Genomic DNA, 26,022 nt, shown 5'->3' with positions numbered 1-26,022 from the left:
GGCTCAGTCCAACTGATTGTAGTACGCTTGGTGCTGGGCTATGGCTGGGTGACATCACGCTCATGTCAAGAGGCGAGGTGTCTGCACCTTGACTAGGAGTGGACTAGCGGATATACCCCTAACAGTGTGCTGCAGGTTTCCCCCATAGTTCACCCAGCGCCCCACAAATTGTGTGTGCGCCACGATTTAGACATACATTACTCTTTAATTAACACTTCAGTAGTCTGGGAGGGTCAGTGGGACCCATTACCATACCAACTCATGCTCTATACTGTCACTCTCACTGGGCACTGACCAGTGGCAGTTAGTACCCCCACAATCCCTCTCCACTGTGGTAGCTGCCTGCTGCGAGGCTGCGAGACACACCACGACGCTGAGGACTCCTCTTCTTGGGAGGGAGGACTAGGCCGGCGCTCAGGTTAGGCGGCGCTGCAGGCCCTGCCCTGCATTCCGAAACCCCAGAGCAGGGCTCCAAAGAGGACCAGGCCAGCCCAGGACGGTCATGGGCTGGCTGGGCCTGGGAGCCACCGTTACCCTGGGCCTCGGTGCACACTGTCGGAATCGGGAATGGAAGAAGGCAAAGTGAAGCCTAGCCCTCTCGCATGCTTATTGAAGGATTGCCACCTTTTAAAAATAAGTGCTACTTTTAAGTAGTCAATCTTCAATAAACACGCAAGCCACACTGCGACATAGCCGAAGATGCAGGTCGGAGCTTGGCCAACTCGCTGAGAGGCAAATGAAGAGTAGACTAGAGAGGCTGTGCGACTTCACTTAACTTAAGTTACCTTTGCTTGGCAGTGACCACGATAGGTTAGGTAGTATCTGTGGAGTGGGCCTGAGGGTCTGGTCTCTGGGCAGCTGCAGCTCGGAGAGTCCTCCTACAGACACAGCGGAACAAAGTGAGAGAACGAACGAGAAGGTGGCGTGTGCCCATGGTCCGAAACCACCCACACTCATGATTGTCATTGGCTGGCGAACAGCCTGTGATAATCCATACCTGTTGCTATGCTGCTCCTAGCCTGCCTGCCCACATTGATCATCCTGGTGGAATGCGGTTTGCGCACAGATATTGTTGTGGGGGGATCCACCCCTTCAGCACGCCGCCAGCCTCTGCATCAAGGGAGGGTAGTTACGTAGAGTGCGTGGAGCTACGAGCTCCACACATTCTCTCCTCTCCAGTATTCCACTTTAGATAGCAAATGGGCGAGGTGCGTGTGTTCCCAAAGACTGCCACCTTCGGGTGGTGGAAAACACTCCAGTGGGTTACCTCGGTCTTGCCCCATTATCACCCCGATGCCGAATCTGTAAGTGCATTTTGTAGTCTGAACCGGGTTTTCCTCTGTTGGGAATGAGGTATTATGGAAGATGTGGTCCCTCTTATTGTTGGCCTTTTAACATAGCTTGGGCCGTCTGGCCCAGGGACACATTTTCAAGCCTTCATCCAGGCCCACGTAACCTGACTAGACCTTCTGTATGGTCCATCGCCTCCTGGATACAAAATTCCACTTCCACAGGTCTTGCACCCTTGCTGGCTTGTGGGGCCTTATCGTGGGAAGGCCCTTTGTTCTTTTCCGCCATGCAGTTCTTAGTTTGCTCGAGGTTCAAGTCCCTGGGCACTGGATCCTATCAAATGCACCTTGGAAGAAGCATGTACTTACCCAGTTTTGTTTCACAGTGCTTGAGATGTTTTGCCCGTTTCCAACCTTAACACACATTTCAAGTATTAGGAAGGTTGCATCAATACCTAGTTGAAGTGTGTGTTAAGGTTGAATTGGTAGTGGTATACAGTGAATGTTTGCACCTTAACAATGTGATTCGCACTCTTTGTGGACAAATATATGGTCCAGGATGGCTCAAAGAACACAAATTTCAGAGATGGTTCAAGTGTTTTTATCGAAATATTGGGCCTTTATGATGTGCTATTTCTCATCTTGAGATTCTCACCTACTCCCAGACAGAGGTGTCCCTAGCCAAAGGTTAATTGCCCTCATTGTCTAAGAGCTGGCTTCTACTGGAAGTCGAGACCTAATGGCAGGATGCATGTTCCATCTAACCTCCCTCAGGGACTTCCCATCTTAATGTGCCCTACTCTGCCCAGTGGCTATTATTCTAAAAGGGTATGGGATTTGCTCTTACAGACACTCTGTCTCCTTTCTATCACGCCTATGTATTCCTTTCCTTCTCACAGACTTGCATTTCTCCTTTCACTGACTTCTTCGAAGCGCCCCTTCAACCCTTTGATCGTCCAACTTTCTCCACGATACTATAACTCACACTCCAAAACTCCTACCTCCACCACAACATTTACAGATACCCTTCTTTTGCTCACACAGGTTCTTCCCATACTCCCCCTCCACTCCCTTCTAGCCAAACACCTTATTCTCTCATGCAGACTCACAACGCAGTACCACTTGCACTCATTAACCAATACATCACCTGTTCCAGAAAATCACCTCCACACTCTGCTTATCCTTCCTTCTGTCTGCTGGTCTCTTGGTGTGCCATCTCCTCCTTCTGACCTCACCTGAACAACCCACAGCTTCCTGCTTCCAGTTGCCCTCTTTATGCTCTCCCCACCACCTGCGAATTAACTTGTGGTGTACAGGCGGGTTATAAATGCCATATTATATAACTACTTGCCCTGGCCAATCCGGCCCCATCTTCCCATCCAGGGAGGTGTTAAAACAGCAAAGATGGTAAATACTGGGTTAATCACCACCCTTTTTCTCTGTGTGTGCCTGCTGCGGAGTAGTGATTGCAGCTATGGTAGTCCCATGTGGGAGAGTTTGTGCTAGGAGCCCTTTGTCTGGGCTCTCCTAAGGCAAGTACAGTAGGTGCTGGGGTTGGCATCCTTTTGGTCAGTCCCTGGCGGTCTTGGGAGCATGCTGGTACTAATAGGGTAGCCTCCGGGCATCCCACCCCCAAGGTAGATTCTGGAAATTGCTCTTCTCTTAACAATTGAGAACTGGGAAAAATGGGTTACCCAAATGTCCTCAGCAATGGGATGCTCCTGCGAGTCCACTTGGGGTCACTCATTTATTCATTTCCAAAAACACTCGCCCGACTTCTGAAGAATACCATGCAGCATGTTTTGCCCTGCTCTTTGTTGCTTCATAACCCTCATCCCTTTTATTTTATTCGTATACATCAGCTTTTTGTGTCTTATTTGGGTGGAGCAGTCAGTATCATTCAGTCCCATTTTCTTGAGCCTTCTGATATTTCTTTGCCAGCAATTTAACAGGGTGGGGTATGTTGCAAACAATCTTCTACGCACTTCATAATAATTGTGCACATGGAGATTCATGACATTTTGTTCATGACATTTTCTTAATTTGCACATAATATGGTGAGGCTTTAAATATTTTTTGCTTGCAATGTATTGTGGGCATGCAAAAATCCCAGTCATTGTTTTACTGCTACAATCCCTAACTTTTTATAGAGACCTGTCAGCTAGTATTGGAGGCTAACACAGGAGTCTGGGGCCGGTGGGGATACGGGTGAAAGGGCACAGGAGAAGACTCCTATGGGTTGAAGAACAAATCAGCAACTTTCAAAAACCAAATCAGACATTTTGGCATGTACAGTACTGTGAAGGAAATGTGTTTTTTTATTTGCTAAAGGATAGGAAACTAACAGTCTAGGAAACTGCACCTTCTGTGCTCAGCTGCTGAGGGCTTTTCACTATAATCATGTGCTTGTGTTTATTGCCTCTTGCATCCCCATGCATCTTGTTCAACTGATGACAGGGAATTTCAGAAGAGGGGTCCCTAGTTAAAGAAGACACCACTTAATCTGTTGTACCTGTGAACACTGCTGCTATTGACTTAAAAAGCAGATATATGTGATTTTCTTCAATGGAGCTCCAGAAGAAACCTGTTCTTTCCCTTACAATTCCTCTTGAGATCAAGCAGTAATACTATTAGAGTTCCTATCTATGCCACGGCTCTTCCGGTCACTGAAACATATCAGTGGAAAGTTGTGGCTAGAAGCAGGGTGTAGGCTCCTGATGTTCATGGTTTCCCATTTTTGTTGGGCACATTTTCCAGTTTTTAGGGAGTAAAAAGGTATAGTGTATATGCCTCTAAACCGGAAGACTCGTTTTGAGTAACTGTTGGCACAACTCACAGGACAATGTAACGTGAATAGAAGGCAAAGGCTCAGGAATTCTCATTCTCATCATCAAATTCTGTTGGTAAGTTATTCTGATGCAATGATCGTCCTTGCACAAATTGCGAGGCATGTTCTCCTGACCCTTGAATTACTTAATTAAAGTGGCACATGAACTCCTATTGGCATGTTTTCTGGCACATCCCTTTTAGTTGCCATTATTCCATTTGGAAAACTTGTATCCTGTCTGAATTTTCTGACAGCCACATCAGTGAGGAGCAATATTTGTTTTTTTGTAATAAACAGGAGTTTTTTTTCCAATGGCATTCAACACTTTCTGCATGGTCTCTGAGCAGTGACAACAAATGAATGGCCACAAATAAACCTATTTATCCTTAGAATACAAATCATTTTTTGTGCATATATGTTTTTTTTCTCTGCTCCAGACTACTTTTGGTAGGTATTAGGGCATATCTTGAAGTCTTGCACTGGTTGATGAGCTCTACTTAAATAACATAAAATATTCGTTTTTTTAGCCTATGTGTTTGGAAAAAGTGTTGTATGATGCACCTTTTATACCGATTTATAAAGAATTTCAGTGGCTGGGAAGGGAAAATTCCCTTCCAAATTCTTCAGAGATGCTAGCTGACTAAATACACAGTCATAAAGTGGCTTACCTCGTTATTCAGTTGCGCACATGGAAAATAATGTGCGCACGGAAGCTAACCATTTCCGCACTTAGGGAAAAATAATTAGAAGGAACATTGCACGTTAGGGATAGGTGTTACAAGCATGCCCATGTCGACGCCTCCCTTTTAATCATCGAAAGAAAGATGCAATACTCCACGATTACCACTAGACATCAGACTATACGCACAGCATGTGATTCTAAGCAGATGAACAAGCATCAGAAAAGTATATTATTGCCTGCTAATTCCCTGCCCGGCGGTACACCCCTACACACACCTCATAGATGGCATTGAGGTGAGCAGGCTACCTACCGCCCATCAGACTGCTTGCCTACGGCTTAGGTTCTGGTAAAGATTGGTCACGTACTTCAGTATTTTCTGCAAAAAACAGTACAAGTTATATTCCTGCTCAACAGGTATGAGATTATAAACTTATACCCATCTATGGTGTCTTGTGCCACGAGACATCTACTCACCCTCTATCTCGTAACCGTCGCAATATCTCTCGGCTCCCGGTGCTGGAGGCACAGGCGGCTTGCACCACGGAAACCGCAACAAGTGCGTCGAAGCTGGATAGCCAGAGGCACAATGAAAACTTGGCAGCCATTTTTAAATCAATATCTGGCCTGCATTCTCAGTCATTATGGGTATGTTGGCTAACTGTTGTGGGCAGAAATCAACGACATGTTCATGCATGCCGCATATGGTCCTGATTAAAGCAAAATAAAACATTTTTGCAATATAGATGTTGGAATTCGAGTTGGGGAAAACAAAAGAAATACTATTGGCCAAGTAAGGTTGCCCAGTGCATTTCATCATTTAAACCCGATCAGCGAGTGTCAAGTCTGTGGATCCAGACTTGCCAAAGGGATGGTGGCCCATAACTGCCGTCCTATGGGTTTGGCGTCTTCTGCTAATGCAGATTGGAACTTCTGTCTGTCTCTTGATGCAACCAGAGAGTGAACCAAGTTTGTCTTTCCAATGGACCCCGCGTTTAAAGGCAAAGAGTGGCATCTGTGATGTGCAGCCAGTTGACAACACTAGTTGCCAGTATTTTATAATATGCCAGATCTTGTTGGTGAAGGGAGAAAAGGTAGCTGTGCAAACTATCCTGTCCGTCTTTTTGACCATGTCACAAGATGCCAAAAGTATTTATTGGTGTGTGTGTGTAGGGTGCCCTTTTGGCTGTATGCCCAATAACCTTAAGATAACCAGGTGTACTCAATCTTTGAACTAAAGCTTGAGCTTGCTTCTCAAAACTCAACGTATATGTACAGTTCCGTCGCAGACCCAAAAAAGTGTCCCATAGGGCAGATTGTCTCATAAGGCCTTTGGGCGTTGACTGTAATATGCCAGTGAAGTATTGCAGTATGTGGGCTTCTGAAATAAGTTGTAAAATCACACCATTCTTGTGGCCACTACAAAGGTCTAATAAGGACAGAGTATCGATCAGAATGACTGGTAAATTTCAAATCCGGGTGCCAGTGGTTCAACCAAAGGATGAATTCCACAAGGAGTATCTTCCGGCCGGTCCATATGAAGATGATACAGTCAATATACCACAGCCAATAAGAAATATTGGCCGCCTATGGGTTGTTATTGTGTATAAAGAGATCTTCTGAATTACGACATGAATATATATGCCAAATTTGGGGCGAAAGCCGTCCCCCATGGCAGTTCCTTTTTTCTGGGAATATAGTGTTACGCTCACCTGGCTCCCACAGAGGCGTCAATCGGAACTGGACAGCTGCCGTCTCCACCAATGTGACACGTAGGGCCGAGATGATGGACTGGACTGGCCCACCTAGCTTCGTTTGCTTGGCCCGTAGGAATATTCTTCTTCAAATGGAGAAAGGGAATTAACCACCCGTGGAGTTGAGCGTAAATCCCCCCACCCCCACTGTTCTCCCCACAGATCACCTTTGATGTCCCCTCTTATAGTCTCACCGGATGGTTTGAAAAGATGAGCTCTCCATCCTGCATTGAGCGCAGGGGCGCGTTGATAACCAGTTGCTTCACTGGCTCGAAGGAATTGGTGAGTTCCAGAACAATATTGACTCTGAGATTCCGGGCAAGACGCCGTAAGTATAAAGTTTGTAAAAGTTCAAATGCCTGACTTTCACTCTTGTCCAATTCTTGCAGGTTGCATCTTGACCCTAATAAAGAGTTCCTCGTGGCAACCGGTAGTATTCTGGTAAGAATTTGTATTTTCCAACACAGTTCGATAAAATAATGTCAATATGTAACCTGTTGCTTTCTCCCTTATTCAGGCGCTAAGAGAAAGTATGAAGTCTTGGGGAATAATACCTCCGGCGGTAAAATCGGGTAAGTCTATTGTGGTGAGGAGGGTTCCCCTTGTTAGTCCTTTTGTTTCCCCTTAGGGGCTGGGGTTCGACGAAGATGCAGTGGAAGCTGAGCCGACCCGTGAAGAGGAATAGTACCCCCGGTGGTAAAATCAGGTAAGTCTATGGGGGATAGGGGGGTAACTAATATTCCTCTGTGTAGTCCCTTGGCTCACCTTGCTGTTCTGGTCTTCTCCTTAGGTGCCGGAGTGCGGCGGGAACATGCAGGAGGATGCGGTGGAATGTGAAGATGCTGCAAAGGCCGGTGAGTTCAGCGTGGCGCTGCAGCAGGCGAGGCGACACGCATAAAATTACTTCTTTCTTCCAGCTCGAAGGCGCGATGGATCGGGAATTCAGGTAAGGATTAAAGGTATTGCTCTTGTTCTAACCTTTTCTCCTTCCTTCTCCCTTTTTCTAGGAGCTCCAAACTCAAGGCGGGTGTGGCAAAAGGCTGGATGCAGACTTGCAGGCACGGTGAGCGTTACGCTGCTGGATGCAGAATAACGCGAAGCGTGTGCTGCTCTTCGGGCGTGGTTTAAATAGCCCCCAAAGTAGTACCAGGTAAGTATCCCTGCTCAGCCCCGCCCGAGTAAAAAATAGTCCCCAAGTAAAGTAGTCCCTTCCAAGCCTCTTTTGGCTTGGAGCTCTTGCAGCATGGTCTGCATCAGGTAAGTTTTAATCTATGAGCCTGGCGCCTATGGCGCCAGGACTGACTCTCCATATGAGCCTGGCGCCATAGTGGACCCAAATAGCCCCTAGCAGGGGTTGTTGGGCTTGCTTAGGATAACTTGATGCCTGCTTCTGGGGTTGCTGGACTTGGTCTGGGTCCCTGGGGATAGGCATCATGACATATAGGTCGGTGTCAAAGACAAAAAAAATTGTTACACGTTGCTATTTGAAGTAATGACAATAAAAGTAGTGAGCACTGTATGGGTGAATGGTCCAGTATCCAGCCTGTTGCGTATTATGGTGAGTGCCTCGCCCTGTGGTATATATCGGCATAAAGGGTGGTAATGTCGAATGTCACCAACAATTGTACCTAAGGGTCAAATAGGAGGCCATCAAAGATGTTAATAGACGTTGGGGTGTCTGTCAAATAAGACCTTGTGCCAATAGCCAATGGCTGTAGGAAAACGTCAATGTATTGGCCAACAGGCTCCAATACTGAGCCGCAAAGCGAGACAATGTGTCTGCCCAGGGGTTTGTCCGCCGACGTGCAATTTTGGAAGAGCATAGATTGCAGGCACACTACAGTCTCCGGGATCAAGAAGGCTAACCTCCTTTCTAAGGAAACCATCTTCCAGCCCCTTTGAGCATATATCCCTCCGTCAATATTCTGTCTGTAGGATCAATCTGAATTTTATTATAATGGTAATTGTTAGGAACCCAAGCTCTTACCACATTGGTATAGGTAAGAACATCCATAAGGACTAGGACTCTGCCTTTATCGACTGGTTTATTATCAAATTCATATTGCCTGTCAATTGTTTTAGGGCCTGATCTTTCACCTTAGACATGTTACGATATCTATTATGGTTAATATGATCCCAAAAGAGTGATGGAAGGTCGCTCAGAACCATTCTCTCCAATGTGACTACCTTCGGTGGTAGTCTACCTCAATTGAACGGGGGTCATCTCTGAGACTGACACTTCGTGAATTGTACATCATGAGAAAGAAAATGTAAGATTTTTCACCAGTGTGTTCAGCTGCTCTGTCAATGACTTGCTGGAAGACTGTTCCAAGGCAGCAAAGATGCAAACGAAGTACTAGATATTAGCTAGATATTTCCTTCCACCATTCAAGCTACACCAAAAACGTGTGCCTAAGATTCAGCCCAATCCTACCCCCGCCACCGAAACTGGTCACACACTTTGCACGTTCTATCGAGTTCTCTGGGAAGCCCTTTTATTTACCCTTACTGGTAAGTGGTGCTTCTATGCCTCCAGAAGTGACCTGTGGACAGTTAAGGGGCAAGATTTGATAATGCTTTCAAGAAAACCGTCAAGCAAAATTCTGCAGTCTTTAAACCTAACAGTGAAAAAAAAGACAAACACTTTAAAAACTTTTGAGTCCACTGACAGAACCAGCGAGATTATGGTAGAGTAGCTGGATGGGGAGATGGACTGCACCTCAGTTCCACATTTGGAAGCAAGGCAGGCGGAGTCATTATGTGAAAAATCTAGCAAAAACAAATCTTTTCAAATTGCCATTATAGCCAGAACATTCTTGAATAATTTGTAGTGTGAGGCCTACCTTTGGTTTTCTCATCCACCTCCGGCAGCGGTATTCCCTCGGTTTTGAGGAGCTCATTGAAAAGCTGCAGGTCAGTTTTCTCAGTAGTGGAAGCAGGTGACATACTGCCATCTGTGGACAGATGGTTCTTTTTGGGTTTCTTGGAAGCCATAGCTCCGGAGTACTCTGTCGGGTTGGTGGCCTCAGGCTGGCCATCCTGCTCAGACGTTCCTTTTCCATGGAAGTATTTGCTGTAGATGTGGGAACTGTGGAGATCGCTCAGGATGCAGCCCTGGCAATGCTCGTTTAGGAACCACACCAGCTTCTGTGCCAGCTCTACAGGCACAGCCATCTGGATCAGTGCTTCATCAGACAACTCTGCAAGCTAAAGAGAAAGGCGTTACCCCCACATGAACCAAAAATGCTGATGCTTCAACGCAACAAATGACAGAACTATGCTTCCCCAATAATTTCAACTTGGAGTCTCCAGTCATTTTGTAGATCCAATGTACTTGTTAAACCTTTACTTGCCATTACGTAAAATGCACACCAGTTGACAATATAAAGCACTAAATCAACATAGAACAATGTTCACTCTTCAGATACACCCTGCCTGATCCCCCAGCATCCCTCCTCCCTTGCTTATTTGCTATTAGCCATATGTTTTTGGATCTTTTCTTCAATATCTTTTAAATCGAATAGCGAGGAGAGGAACAGGATTCAGCTATCACAACACTTGTACAGTAAAACCAATTTGCATCTAGGCATAGATCTATCCCTCCAAGCATGCCACAATATCCTAGGTCCTAAACCCTAATGCCAAGCCTCCAGTTTCAATGCTCCTGTCCAAACAATAGCCCTAATTTGTCTATACTTTACCACTATTGTACAAACTGTAGGTGGGTGATGGGTGTTTGGGACAGATATGGGAATGGGAGATATACGTCCAAGACATGCTTCGTTAGCTATAACAGTTCCTTAGACCCTCATCCATGGATCCTTCAAAGAGCAGATCACTGAACACATCTCGCAGAAAGGTTAGGCAACTTCTCTAACAGTCTTTATGCACACAGTATTATAGAACCCACATGAAACATATGGTGATGACCAATAGTATGCGTAAATGCTTGAACTTCCTTGAACTGGTTGAAGACTAGAATCGTGGTATGTTTGGTATCTTTAACCAAACTGGTGGCAGGAAAGTGGCATGTTCAACCACATACTTCCCCTTGGATATCCACCCATGGCTTCTTCCATGTTTCCCAATCTTGGGTAGACCCAGGATCAGCAGGATTGTGGCCCCTCTCTGGGTCCATCAGGGGACCCAATGCATTAGCACCATCAGAACCAGCTGATCCACTGGTGTCCGGAGTGATTTGCAGACGTGTGTGTTCAAGCACAATACGCCCCCTGATCTAGCACTCTGGATTCCCTGGGGGATATCCTGCAATTCACCTAGGGTAATGTGGTTTCACTGCCAGGGCCAGAAAGCAAGTGGTGCAACAGAAAAAGCAGTATAACAATATACTGTTTGGAATAAAGGGCAGTGTACACAGGTTTAATGAGTTACAATCACTTTTATTAGCAGGTTACTGCAGCGACGAAGTGCAACTGTACTAGCACATTGCAGGTAAGTATCTAGTTTGGGTGAAAGATTTCTATTTCACCACAGAGGCGCCCACAGCATTCCTGCATGTTTGAGCTCACAATTAATAAGTGCCAGATTTTGGTACTTGCTAATGGTTGAAAGTCACTCTTTGCATATTTCTCTTAGCCCAGGGATCGTATCGCTCCAGCCCTGACATTTCTCTATTGGCTCCCAGTGGCTGCAATGATCAAATTAAAGACCCTCTGCATAGTCCACAAGGCCTTCTGGGGCCTGGGACCACAATACCTCCAACTATCTCTTCGGAAATATCTTCCTACTCAAGCTCTTTGCTCCTACAACTCATTGAGGGTCAGTCTCTTCTCCAAGCAACAAGTTGGGGCAGATCGCGTCCTTCAGCTGGCACCTCCCTCTGGAACAGTCTCCCTGCCTCTCTCTAACAATGAGCAGAACCATCTCCGGTTCCGCTAGTACCTCAAGACCTTCCCTCTTTGCTTCTGCCTTCTCTCTTCCTCTCCCCTGCTGATCTCCTGTCTGATGGTTGCACTGGTCACCTGGTTACCATCTGAATTCAAGCCCAGGTCCCTGCCCTTCCAGTTGCACCCCTGCACTGCCTCCTGGCAACCGTTGCACTTTGGTCTGTATCTGCAACGCTACAGTCCCCTTCCATGCACTTATTAGACACCTGCCAGCTGCACTTTAACCCTTGCACCTGCTGGCCGGACTACTTGTTTTTATCCTATGTTCGCCACTTGCCCATTCTCCCCGTCCCCCTGGCACTTTCCGCTCCCCTCTCCCCTGCACTTGAGTGATCTCAATGTCACTAGGCCTAGTAAGATCGTTGTGCTTGTCCTTCGTCCGTTTCCCCTCCCTTGCCTCATCGCGCCTTAAAACACTTGTGTATAGGAGCGTTATAAATGCTATTTCATATCATTTCACACCATTGATTGAACAGGGCCCTTCATCATATTTGTCTATCCCCTGGAATCCTAGATGTCTTGAGGTAGGTTAAGCCACCTTTTGAACATCACTTACCTGTTCAAATCACTTTGAAGGCCCAGTCAGTACCTAATGCTACCCAGTGCAGGGAGACTGTCACTTTCATGTCTTCCTATATTTTTAGACATAACATGTGTCTTTGTGATGTGGCTGGTGGCAATGAAACGCGTTTCACCGTTTTTTTTGTTTTGGGGCACTATATGTTTAACACGATAATGGCATTTTGAGTACCAGTCAGTCAAACCACATTCCATTCAAACAGATAAAACAAGTACATTCAAAATTAAAATGATAAATCATTAATATGAAGAGATTCACCACAGGTACAAAATCGATAATAAAAGTTCATGGTAACCAGCGCGCGGTCACAGAACTACAATATGGAACATTATATTTGAACAACTAAGAGTCTTTGCACATACTCCCCAAAGCTTTCACCTAACATTCTTAAAAAAGGCACAAAGCTTGCATAATGCCAGTACACCAGAACTCCCAAATAGAGGAAATCATGCATATGTTCACATCTATGCATAGGCTGGGCAGAAGATTTTTAAAATGATGAAAGTCTTACCTGACAGTCTCACAAAATGTGTACTAGTCTCCACCTTCTTTTGTCCATTTAGAAGTAAAGCTAGCAATTAGTGTGCCTGTTAGGCAAGATTGTGTGCAGTACCCTTTGATAAAGCAATAGGAACACAGGTTGGCAGTGTGGCTGAGCAACCAGGCTTATCTCGAGAGGTCAATGTGAGCAGTAGGATTGTAATCTAGAGTTTCACAGTGACAGTTATTCAAATAAACATTTACACTCAAGGTTTCTTGATTAAATAATTATTAATTTAAGTCAGTTTTATAAGCCTTCTTCAGAAGAGAGCAAAACATGTAACAATTATAATACACTTAACACGCTCTTAGTTTCTCTAAATCAGATGATACCCATTGGGGATGGCACACAGACACTTCCTACACCCTCAGGTGACTTAAATAGCTAGGATACTGTGGACATTGATTTATCACTGGTACATTTAGAGCAATACTGAGTTTGGTGCAAAGGCTAGGTATGGGACTAAAACAAAGGTTAACAAATAATTCATAAACGGGTAAGTACTTTTTAAACCTTTCAATGTCAAGTAAATGTAACCCTTTCCTGAGGGAAAAGTAAATGCACAGAGTCAAAAGGTAAGACGTCCCTCAGGGAGCCAGGACAGCAAATGTTAGCTGAACAATGTCTAGGGGCGCTGAAGATCTTATCAGGCAAGTAAAAGTCTTGCACAATGTTTTTAGAAAGGTTTGAAGAAATAAGATTCACTTGAAGCGCCACAAGCTGGAAGGCTTGTGAGGGGCAAAGATGCAAGCAACTCTGCAAGGTTAGCTAAGACAAGTCTCAACTGAGAGCAAGTAAGGCTAAACCACAAGAGTTAAGTTATCTTAGACTTTACAGTACCTTTGGTTAGAAGAAATGGTTCTAGCTGGCTTCTGATCCTGTACTGCTCTGCAGATCTTGGTGTTCCTGGGTCTCAGTCGTGGGGACAAGGAGGGCGGACATCTGGGGACTCCTGCACTGCAATGGGAAGGTCAGCTGCAGCAATGGGAAAACCTCAATTCAGTGGCACCTCAGTGTTTCAGCTCCTCGCGATTGACAGCAAATAGCAACACTGCGGTTCTCGGAAACCACTTCAGACTTTCCTCGCATCTGGGGTCCATCACTCTGTTGAGGTGGCTCAGATTTGGTCAGTCCTGCTTCAGGGATTCCTGAGGATATTCCTGGCGCTCGGGTCCGCCTTAAAAGCAATCCACTGGATTTGGTGTTCCTCTCCATGGCACTTTGGTTCCAGCAGCAGCAGTAGTACAGCCAGCTTCAAGAGCATGTCCAAACGAGTTCACTTTGGAGTCGATTGGTCCCACCAACTCAAGGGAAGAAGTCGTCCTTGCAGGGCTTCACTAGTCTAAACTAACTCAGAGCTTCAGCACAGCCGCAGGGCTTCACCGGGCAAACCAACGGTCCAGAACTTGCAGCAGGCGACTCTTCCAAGTTCTTCTTCAGATTCATTCGCCCAGTGGTCGACTAAGCAGGTTTCTCCCATTCATTCCAGCTTACCTGTCAAACAGCAAGGTGGCTGATCTTGCCGGACAGCCAGCAGGCCAATCACCTTTGGGTGCATTCCTGTAACCAAGGGGATTAAGCACAGGGAGTTTCGGGCACCTCCCTCACTTCCTGCCCCTGCCAGACATACTGGAGCCAGGTGGGCTTCACTTGTGAATCCCGCCAAAGACAAAATGAGCAAAAGGACCAAACCTGATTTGGCACGCCGAGTAAATCTCAAGAAGGACCTTTCCGACAAGAAATAGCAAAAAAATTAGACCAGGCCTTTGTGACAAAATGGGCCCCCCATGGGTGCCTTACTGCAGCTTCGAACGCAGCCCGCTGTAAAAACACACAATGGTAGTAAAAAGTAAACCACTGCCACCAGCCATTAATTGTAGAAAGGGTAACAAAAATGTTACATGAGAAACTAGACAAAGGGAATACTAAGTAGCCCCTCCAGCACCCTGTGGTAGGATAGTGTGTACTGGGTCTAGAAAGTTACAAAATGTAAGTAAAGTCAATTTCACCTCACTGCTCTTGGAAACAGTAATTTCACCAAGAGAAGGTATTTAAACCGTTGGGAAATCTAAGAGACTCCCCTTTGCCACTGCACTGAAGGTGCTGTGTGTCACAGTGCAAAGATGATGCCTATGGAGTTTGTCATACTCCAAAGCGAAAAGAAACCGAGAATAAGTCACACAAAAAATACATGAGAGATAAAAGTCTTAAAGTCCAGCAGCAAAAAGAGCTGGGGTACTCTAAGCTAGAGAGTAATTAGCACATTTCTGAGAATTCTCCCTAACTGTGCCCAGATGAAATTTCAAATATAGCAACTTCCTCTGAAACGGCTCTGTAACAGTGGTATTCAAACTTTTTTTAGACTGAGCCTCCCTCCCCTCATTGAATAAAAATATTGTTTCCGCCCCTTCCCCCATCCCCCACAAGTTATAACCTGTTTATATGTTCTATTAAATGCAGTCACAGTAATCCCTTTTTAAAGAGCATTGCGCCACACCTTGACATCCTCTTTCGTCCCCCCCGCCCGCCAAGGGGGACCAGCCATAAAGACCACTGCTCTATAAAGGTCCATATAGCAATCATAACCTATATACTGCTTCCCCTTCGGATAATAAACCTTTGCTCCATGTATTGTATACTCAAAAGACAGTGTAAACAAAATCAGCATAAGTAGAAATTAAGATTTTCTGAGGGCAAGGATGATTGGTCTCGATTTTGACACAGGTTTAAAAATTTCGAATTCCAAGCCATTTCCCGAATGCATTTAAACCTAGGTAATTCACTAATAACCATTTGGAAAGTAAATGTTCCATTATTCTAAGATACAACAGTAAGTAGGTTTATTCAACAACAATAATGGTTTCAGCTTCATCTGAAAGGCTATGCATACCCTTGAGCCCTAGTTCCAGCTTCAAGGGGTTATTAGGTGTACTACCAGGGAGGGCTAATATAGACTTCAATATTATGTTTTCACCTATTAGAAGACCATCAGATTTCTGTATATAGCCTATGTAATGCCCTGGACAGGATACGCTTCCAGCATTGGAAGCATTCTGAGAAGTTTCCCATAACACTGCCTTTTCTAGCAAATGTAAGGGGTGATGTCATCCAATTGTGCTGATCACGTTCCTTTAGCACTAACATGCACCCTTAAACAGTAGGAGGAAAACAAATTCTGAGAGGGTACTGTGTTCTCAAAACTGTATTGCAGAGGCTGCGCTGAGGAAAAAGTGCTGGAAGTGAAGTTTTCCCTATGTGAGCCGAGTTAACGTGATTGCAGTGCCGTGACCGTGCGAGAACCCAAGACCAGAAGTAGAAGGAAAGCTGAGGGTTTAGGGAGCAAAGGAGACTCGCAATTTAGAATGCCAGACCAGAGGCACCCGTGCTGGAGAAGGGTGTGAGTTCCAAGTGAGTCCAAAGAAGCAGCAGAGGACGAGGAAATTCCCAGTACGAAGCAACGACAGTGTCTCCAAGGCCGGCGAGTGAAGCTCGGTGGTCAGAAACACTTAAGCCTTGCCAGCAAGTGTAACCAGCACCAAGGCAACTCACGAAGAGTTTAAAGCAAGAACAAGTTGTTTGTTACCTTCAAGTACCATGTTAACAATGAAAATGTAACATGCACGTCTATTCTGAAAGCCAGCATGTTTACGTGGAAAGTAAAGACCTTTCTATTAATTGTTAAACACTTTGTGGTCACATGCCTTTAATTGTGGAAAAGGAACGCTGTTCTCCATTCCGAAAAATCCAGAGATTCAGTCTTGCAAGAGTAGCTAGTGAAACAAGCACAAAGGAATGTTGCGTGCAACAAATTATATTTGCCAAACAAAGTCACAAGTAAGCCTCTTTAATCTTACACAGGAATACCATTCCAATCAAGTCTTTACATTTGAAAATATATCTTAACCTCTTAAATTCCAAGGACGAGGTATCTCGTCCTTGACATTATGTTTGTAGTGCCAAGGACGAGATAGCTAGTCCTTTTTGGTATTCTGTTTTGTGCGATCCCTGCAAAGCAGGGATCGCACAAAACTGTAATCCAACCCCCAGGCTATGTGAGGAGGAGGTGCCATTTCGGCCGCCACAGTGAAAAGAGGGGTGCTTCGGTGGGGGCCCGATGCGACGGCCGGTTTAGTCTTGCTTGGAAGCGGCCTTGCCGCCCTGGCCTCCCTGGCGACGACGGCGAGATCCACCGGACTTGCCTCATCCCCTGTAGGCTTCTTGCGACGAGGAGCGGGCCGCTTGACGGTAGGTCGAGGAGCCGCCACCGAATCCCTTGGAGGCACCTTGCTTGCCTCCGGAGTTCCGAAAGGGCGGCCGCCGTTGCTACAGAACTCCCAAGGCCCGAGCTGTCTCAGTGTCGGTCTTGATGGCCTGCAGCGACTCATCCACAGTCTTTCCAAACAGATTGTTCCCGTCGAAGGGCATGTCCAAAACCTTGGCTTGCACGTCCTGGTGGAAATCCGTCGCCTTGAGCCACCCCCCCCCCGTCGAAGGCAAACACTGTTGCCCAACTGGCGGAAACCGGTGTCGGCAATGTCCGTGGCCACAGTTATGGCGTGGTCCAACGCCAACTCACCCTCCTGTAGGATCGCCAGGGCCTATGCCCTCTTGTCATCTGGGAGGAAGTCCAACATGGGGCGATCTTGTACCACAATTCCCTGTCGTAGCAGGCCACAATCGCTAGGGCGTTGGCCGGCTTAATCGTCGTCGCTGCCGACGAGATGACTCGTCCCGCGGCATCCAGCTTCTTTCCCTCGCCGTCCTGAGGGGAAGTTAAGGATGAAGCCGATGAGCCCCCGCTTTCTTCTTGACCGCCGCTGAGACGACCGAATTCGGAGTCGGCTGCGCCCTAAGGCACAACGGGGTGGCATCGGGGACCTGGTACATACCGGTCCCTCTTGGCAGGTGTCGTGGACGGGTTCTTGAGGAGGGCAAGTCCCTCGTCCCAGATGTCATCCAGCAACGGCACCGCGAGGACAGTCTTCCTTTTGGCCTCGCGCCTTTGGTAGAGGAAGCCTTCCTTCTCCTCAGGACAGAGTTGAAAAAGCTTGGATGCCCTGGCAATAATGGCGTGGAAGGAGCCAATCTCGTCGGGCGGGGACGCCCGAGGAATCTGAGACGGGAGGCCAGTCCTGTCGTCACCGCTGTCGTCGTCATCCGTCCCCGTCGTGGCCGTGTCCGTTCCTGCGTCGTCCCTCGGGATCGGGGAAGGCGACAAAGGCTGAGAAGGCCATGAGGGCTGAAGGGGCACTGGATGAATTCTCCATCTCTTGTTTGGAGGGCTTCCCGACGGACCCGGTACAGCTGGGTCATCCGTCGGGTGTAGGGGCAGTCTCGTCCTCCTCTCCGTGCATAAGGCTTGGATTGCCGTCAAAATGGCCGCCAAGTTGTCCTGAGGCTCGGGTTGCGACGGGCGTGCCGGGAGCGATGGTTGTTCCTCCACGGGAACCTAGTCGTCGTTGCCACCCTCGCTCTCGTCGTCCCCCTCCTCGGGATTCCTCCCGTGGGGCTGGGGCTCTTCCAAATTCTCGGTCAGTTCCTCCTCGCAGGTTGTGTCCGTGTCCGAAAGGCCACCGCCCCCCCTTTTTCCACTGGGGTCTTCACGGGGGTCTTCTCGATGGGCTTAAAAGAGGACTCCCTCCGCGGAGGCAGGGAAACTCTGGGCCCCGAGGTCGCCTCCACTGGGATAGCCTCCATAGGCTTTGCCAGGGCCGCAGCGACTCCCTCGATAGAGGCCTTAGCCAGGTGAATCAAGGCCTTCACCACCTTGGGCGCGCTCGAGGCCTTCACCTTAGGGGGGAGGGTCACCGCCTCGCTCCCCCTCGGCCGGTTCCTCCGAGATCGACCGGGGCCTCTCCGGAAGCTTAGCCGGGTTCTCGGATTTCCTCTTCCACGAGCGTTGGGTCGCGGTTGATGGTGTCGGTGAAGGTGCGCCCTGCCTGGCAGCTGAGGAGCCCGACCGTTCGGCGCTCCCGGTGCCCACGGACTCGCGGTGCTTTGCCTTTTGCCAGGGCGCAGGACTTAGAAGACCGCTCGGACTTCTTCTTCTTCTTCTTTTTCTCACCTGCTGGGCTCTTGCCTTCCAGCCAGTTGGATAGATGGGTCCGGCGATCCTTCATCGTCCGATCCGACATGTTAAAGCAAAACGCACAGTCCATCTCCATGTGCGTTTTGTCCTCGTGGAAGCAGTAAAGGAATTTCGAATGCTCGTCCTCCTTGAACACATTTTGTAGGTTGCATCCAGGGCAGATCCTGAACAGTTTGCCGGGAGTCGAGCTTCCCTTCTCCTGGGCCATGTTCTTCTCGTCTGCGAGGTAGGCCTCAGAAACTTCTGGAATCCTCCAAGAAGCGTAATTCGATGAAAACTTCACCCTTGAAGGGCGTAGATAAATCCGAAACGGGTCCCCGTTGATCGGAAGTAGAAACGATGGAGCTTGAGGCTCGTTTAAACCGAAAAATGAGATAAATCTCTGAAAAAACACAAAACGCAGTAAAGGCTCGAGAGCTATAGCACGAGGACTCCCAACACTTGAGCGTGCAGTAAAAATCTGAGGAAGGCTGCCAGGGGCGGGGTTTAGGGAGAGGGCAGTCATTGTCTGGGGGCAGTATGACCCAGAGACCAGTGATTGGTTACTATTAAGAAAGAGATCAGAAATGAAACCGATACTGATTTTTTTTTCTTTACCGAGTATTCCCAGCCTGACGACGGGGAATATTCATGAGCATGTGAATCCATGCCAGACCCCATGCTGGAGAACATGTAAGCTCCATAGCGAAGTCTGAGCCCAGCATCATAATGTCAATTGCCAGTTAAACTCAAATGCTGGCGCTAGATTTAAATCAACAAAGAAGTGCATTGCCAACCAGCGGACCAAAGGCGTTACCCCATCTACCCGGGAATATCAGAGATCCTACAGAATACAGTATCACCCTGGAAGCAAAGACAAGCCCCAGTGGTCGACGGAGCATGCAAGACTCGGGAAGTCTCTGCGGTAGTTACCACCACTATGTCTGCTTCCTTAGATTTGATGAGGTTGCTGGAGCGTCAAGGCAATGTCTGCATGGTTCCCTCCTTTCTGTATTCAACCACACTTTATGCTTCTTCCTACGTGCTCCGTATCACCAAATTCACCTCAATGTCAATCTCACATAAGTCTTTCAAGTGTATCCCGAGTTCCCCCAACCTCATTGCAGAACATGCTTTCCGTATACTAACTGCCGCTTCATATACATTACAGATCAGGAAACATAAGTAGATCAGGAAATAGCCCATTCGATAACAGCGTGCGAGTAGTGCCATCTCGAAAACCTAAATAAGCCTCAGTACGCGAGCGGAATGCTGCTCATTGGTATGAAAGTCGACGTGCGTAATAACATAACCAGATGTTTCTCGGTAAGCAAATACTCGGCATGAAACATAGCAGTTCATCTTAATTTAAAAAATAAGCACAACTCGCTCAATGCATGGGCACAGCGGAACTCAGATGTGTCAATATGCCCGTGTATTGCATTGTCAGTTCGTAACGACACAAAACAATCCAGGCAACGGCGTTCCGCGCATCGATAGAATGAATAGCCTCTTCCTACCCGGAAACAACGTGCGTAGAAGCACGCATGAAAGGTTCCTTACTCAATATGCATGAAATGAAGTTCCCAGCGTCCCGTGCATGCAATATAATTAAAACACAACTCCAACGGTTTTTCTTTAACGGTAAAACATCAATAATGAATCCAAAGGCAAAGAAAGTCAATTAAACAAAAATAAAACATCCAATGGTAGTAAATCAAGCTGAAAAATATCCTTTTCTTTTATCACTTCTTTGCTGTTTTCGGATTTATAGATGAAGTTGAAGCTTCCATAAGCTCACAATTCACATCAGTTAAATCGGATAAGAAAGCCTCTGCACTTCTATGATCAGAAAAGGAACGTAATTGGCCATCCACAACCACACGAAAAATTGCTGGATAAATCATATAATACTTCAGTTTCTTGAGTCGTGCCTTTTCTTTTGCCACTCCGAAACTTTTTCTTTTTTCCATGACATCTCTACTGAGGTCAGCAAATACCATAATTTGTTCCCTCCCCATGCAAGATCTCCAATTTCACGAGATTTCCTCAGCATTAGTTCTCTCATTGGGAATCTTAAAAATGTAACAATAAAATGTCTAGGGTGCTGACCTAAGGCAGGCTTCTTACCAAGAGACCTGTGAGCTCTCTCAATGTCCAGTGGTGTCTTAGGATCCAAATGTAGCATGGAAACCAGTGCCTTTTCCAAAAAGGAGATTGGATTCCCTCACTGCATTTTCAGGAAATCCTGATGTTATTTCTCCTTGAGAAATGTTCCTGCTCAGACAGCTTGATCAATAGCTTCTCATTATTAATCTCCAATTGCCTCACTTGATCAGCCAAACGCAGTGTCTTGTCATCCATCGGGTTAAGATGATCAACAGCAGTTACCTTGACGGTAAGATCCATAAACTTCTCCTCTGCCTTTATCAACCTTGATTTGATATCTGTGACATCCAATGTTAATTGTTTAGGCAGATCCAAAATCTTATCTCGCTCCTCCTCACCCTTCTGTCTTTTAGCAGGCTGTATAGTATCAGCAGGTTCAGGAATCTCTGCCATATTGATTAGGATAAGAATTTCAGCAGGCACAGGAGCTCAGCACCTAAGCTGCCATCTCTGAGGCTGACAGTTCCGGAATCCACTATACTCTTTTGTAACCTGCACAAGTCACCTACCCTTCAAAAGGTCTGCCTGTGCTCCTTCAAAAAAATGTATGCTTGCCCTTCCTCACCACATTTGTTTTCCTTATTTACACATGCTAAGTACCTCTCTTTAGGCCGTAAGCATTAAAATCCTGTGCACCATGGCTCAGGATTTGGCCGACATTGGAGGAAGGGTGGATAGAATTGCCCATAGAATCGACAAAATGGAAGAGAGATTGGAGGAAGTGGAGCACAATCAATCCTCCCTGGACACTCAAATGGATGTGCGAATGTCTAAAATGGAAAGAAGACAGACTGAGGTCATATTGAAAATGGACGACCTTGAAAACCGTGAAAGACATAATCTGAGATTTTTCTGAATCCCGGGGAGTAGGAGTTGGACTTGAGAAGAACCTTACATGAAGTCACAAAACTTATCTTTGAGGACGACTCCATTGGTGAAGGGAAAATTGAGCTGTTCCATAGAGCAGAAGGCTCGGCAAGGGGACCAAAGTCCTAGTGCGCTTCCACAACTACGCAGACAAGCTCAAGATTCTGGAGAAAGCAAGGAAGAAAGGCTGCGTAATGCACAATAGGGCTAGATCAATGATCTAGCAAGACCTGGCCTCCTTGACCCTGGCAAAAAGGAGAAAGTGCTTATCCCTCACGAAGTGGTTGAATGAGAAAGGGTCCCGGTACAGGTGGGGGTTCTAGTTCTACATCGCATTCGAGGTTGACGGTTACAAACACAAGCTGTCTACAGAGGAGGTAATTCATACAGAGTCGCGAGTGAGCTCCTGGGAGAAGCCGTAACTCCCTGTGGTCCAACAGAAGAACAAGTTACTTACCCCTGGAATCCTTATTTCGACTAGATGTTCCTCCCACGTATTGCTCATCTTTGATATTCAATATCCAGCTTCAGCTGCTTCGGAAGGGAGTAGTTTCAACAGATGGTGTTCTGCGTCTATGCAGTTGACTCGATGTCCCTTGCGGGCCTGTCTCGAGGATGTCATAATCAGAGGCAAATATAGAACATGCAGCGTACATTGGCTTCAATTCTTTTTTCTTTCAGTAGAACTATCCGCAAGAACACGGGTTTGACCATACTAGGCTCTGAAGGAGTGAAAGCTAGGGAAATTCTACTACAGGGTAGTCTGGGAGGGCGATGAGGAATATGTGGGAGAACATCCAGTCGAAAGAATGTTACATGTGATAAGTAACTTGTTCTTCGAATGGATTGTGTCCTCCCATGTATTCCTCATCTTCGATAGATTCCCAAAGTAGTGCTTGTTTTGATGAAGGGAGTAAGACATTTTCAATGGTTTCCATCAACAGAATGGAGGACGGCTTTTCCAAAGCTTCCATCCTGACTCAGGGAAGAATCAAGGCAGTAATTCTTCGTGAATGTGTGTATTGTAGACCACGTAGCTGCCTCACAAAAGTTTTTTATACCAACACCTCTTTGCAGAGCCGAAGAGATAAGCCATGCCCCTGGTGGAATGAGCCCGCAAGCATTCAGGAGGATCTTTGCCCGCCAGCCGATAGCATTCTGAAATTGCGAGAATAATCAATCTGGATAATGTCTGTTTTGTTACAGCCTGACCCAGTTTGTGACCTGTACAACCTATAAAAAGTTGATCATCCAGACGAAGTTGGAACAATGTAGAAGCTTAGAGCTCTTCGTGGTCTGAAGCTTCTCAAGGCTTTCGTCAGCCTTGCTGCCAAAAAGATGAGACCCGTCAAAAGGGATTTTAAAGAGTCTAGACTGTACATCTGGGGCAAATCCAGATTTTCCTAACCACGCAAATCTGCAGATCACAGTGCTTGCCACCATCGCTCTGCTGATGCTGTCAGCAGAAACAAGACCCGAGTGAAGAGACCATCCCCAACAATGGCCAAGAAACCATCTCTTTCCTCCACTTCGGGAATATGCTCAACCACCATAGAAATGCAGTCCCATAGAATGAATGAAATCGTTGCTAAGGCAAATGTGGAGTTTGGCTGACTTTAGAGCCATGCTCCCCGCAGAAAATACTTTTCTTGCCTATGCATCTACCCTTTTGTCAACCCTATCCGGAGGGATGGATGGATACTGTGCTTGTTTTGAAGTTGTGTTTCCTGCCTACACCGGACTTTCGGGGGTGGGGTGTTTTGATAAGTAGTTGGGGTCACTAGTAGATCAGCAGTATTTTCTTTTCAAGTTCCTGTTTACTGCCGGACTTCACACCGGCGTCTCCCAATCGGCCATCACCCTTTTTTGAAGAGCAATGTGAAATGGTAAAATGGGATCCTTTTGCCGACCTTGATCAAGGAAGTTTGTTACATCATCCTGCTCAAAGGGCAGGGCAGGTCTGCTCCATTCCAGGTAATCTACAACCTTAGACATGTATGATGCATCTGCATGTTCATCAGACTCAGGCTTGCCAAATTCAAATTCTGGTAAGTGTCCACTCCACTAGCTGTTTGTACATTTTTAGCCTGGGTTCCTGTGATATAAAGCTATCAAGGCCATTTGGTGTACCGTACTGTAACCTAAATAGCGCATCAGTATCCGATGGCTCATTGTCCTCATAAATAGAGGTTAGTGATTTAAAGTAATACTTTCTAGTTAAAGGAGTACAAGTTATCCCTGGTAAGTGCGTCAAAAGGTTTCAGAAATGTTGAACTCGACGCTCGAAGAGTCGTTGATGAAGACGTTTTCAACTTCAATGGCACTGAAGGTTTCGATGGCGCCATTGGCGGCGATGGCACAGCTGGCGTCGAGGGCACAGCTGGCGTCGATGGAGACGATGTTGACCTCAACTTATTTTCTGGCCTGCGGCTCGAAGGATCCTTCAATGATTCCTCATTGCGTCGAGGCCTCGACTGCTCTTGATGCAGATCTGGCCTTCGTCACGGACTCGAGTGAACGCAGGATTTAGCTCGAGCCCTTTCCTTACCGGCTTTAGAAGGCGAGGTAGGAGCATGGTTTATCGAGGCTTTTTGTTTTTCAAACATTTTCAGCATTTCTAACTTCCATTCGGCAGGAGTGGAGGCCTTAGTGGGACAGTTTATAGCTCTCTCAGGAGAGTAAATCGGACAAGGATGTCGAAGTGGGCGACTTACGGTGCCTCTTCTTCGACTTCCTAGACGATGACGAGGAGTGGTGATGGAAGCCACTTCTCGACCTGGACCTTGTCACCTTCTTTCTTCGAGGCGAGTCGCCTCTCGCATCGTCATAAAAAGGTTTCTTAGACTGGGTAGTCGATGGGGATTTTTTGGGGTTTCTATCAACCACCAATTTCCCCTTACACTCCTTCAGAGCTTTTCCGGTCATCGATTGGCATTTCGAGCAAGCTGAGGTCTTGTGCTCCACACCGAGACACAACAATCATACTCCATTCGGATCGGTTATCGACATCTTGGAACCGCAGTACTGCAGTGACACCACTTAAACCCGGTCTTCAGGGTAGACTGTAGAAAATGAACACATTTTCGTATCTTTCGCAAAGGAAATTATTGAAACGCGCTGTAGTTTTCGAAACTACTCTGAAAAATAGAATTTGAGCCATCGGGCACTGCGCATGCTATATATACCTTCGATGACATCCTCGAGATGGAGGCCCTCGAGGGACATGGAGTTGACTGCATCGACGCACAGCGCCCTCTGCCGAAAAAATTATTGTGAAGCAGCTAAAGCTGGATATTGAATATCAAAGATGAGGAATACGTGGGACGACACAATCCATTCAAAAAGGGGCCAGGTGACGGACAATGGAGTGTCAAGGACCCAAGGAGAAGGAGAATGCCTGGATCCCGGAAGTTTAGAAAGTTGAATGCGTCCCCCGAAGCAGAGACCTGAAATGACACTGGTGTAAAATCGGCAGAGGACACTCCAGTTCAGGGTCTCAATTTGTGGGGACTCAAGGTGGGTGGCCTGGACGGGGTCTGCTGAATACCCATTTGTCTCCTTTTGTTTTTATATGGTGTGATGGGGCGGAAGCTCCAGGGGACTTAGAGTTAATGTTTTATTAGAGATAGTTATGAGGGGGGATAGAAATAATGGGGCTCGAGAGTATGTGCTTTGTTTGGATGGGATCCGTTTGAACAGGTCCAGCTGGTGGTCTGGTGTCGACCTAGTGAAGCTAACTGGGAAGAGCCGGGCGACTTTGGGGAATTGGGAGGTGTTCATGGGTGGGGGAGCAGGGGAGATGGTATGGGGGCCTTGGTACAGGTTTGCTCCTTTTGACTTATCCTTCTTTGAAGATGTTCAAATTGGCACAGGCGGCAAGGAGGGTGCTCCTGTAGCACCATTGTATGATGGCAGTACCAAAGGGAGGTGCACAGGCTGACCGCTTGAGGATTTGCACCCTCAATGTTAGGGCTGAACTCCCCAACTAAATGGTCACTGGTGGCAAGGGAACTACTAGGAGCGGGATTGGATGCCCTGTTCTTACAGGAGACTAGGTTTATTAAGGGAGAAGTACATATGATCCTGTGTAGATTGTTTAGGGAAAAAACATTGGGGATCTGGTCCTCTAAGGAAGCGGGGAGGGGGGGGGGATGTATATTAATAGGCATAGCACTTCAGATGGAGGTCTCGAAGATCCGGTCTGACGTGGAGGGGAGGGCCCTCCTAGTCTCGGGAACCATTACGAAAGTACGGTTTACACTGGCCACGATCTATGCTCCAAACCAGGGGCAGCCAAGATTCCTGAAGAGCACCCTTTCAAAAATAATGGTCGAGAGCTCAG

The 26,022-nt window shown here is 46.8% G+C and overlaps 1 protein-coding gene across 3 annotated transcripts in view; it reads right to left on the bottom strand.

Moving 5' to 3' along the window:
• LOC138468363 (cullin-9-like) overlaps positions 1 to 26,022 on the bottom strand; it is a 1,322,368-nt gene that overhangs the window by 1,181,205 nt on the left and 115,141 nt on the right. For all 3 annotated transcript variants that reach the window (XM_069608895.1, XM_069608893.1, XM_069608894.1), the window contains one exon: positions 9,393 to 9,756. In XM_069608895.1, the coding sequence (XP_069464996.1) occupies positions 9,393 to 9,756 (364 nt within the window). The remainder of the gene's footprint in view (positions 1 to 9,392; positions 9,757 to 26,022) is intronic.

This window comes from Ambystoma mexicanum, chromosome 4q, assembly GCF_040938575.1.
Source record: "Ambystoma mexicanum isolate Mex_15411 chromosome 4q, UKY_AmexF1_1, whole genome shotgun sequence".
Taxonomy (NCBI): domain Eukaryota; kingdom Metazoa; phylum Chordata; class Amphibia; order Caudata; family Ambystomatidae; genus Ambystoma; species Ambystoma mexicanum.
Note: the sequence above shows the minus strand (reverse complement) of the source record. Positions and strands in the feature narration are given on the sequence as shown.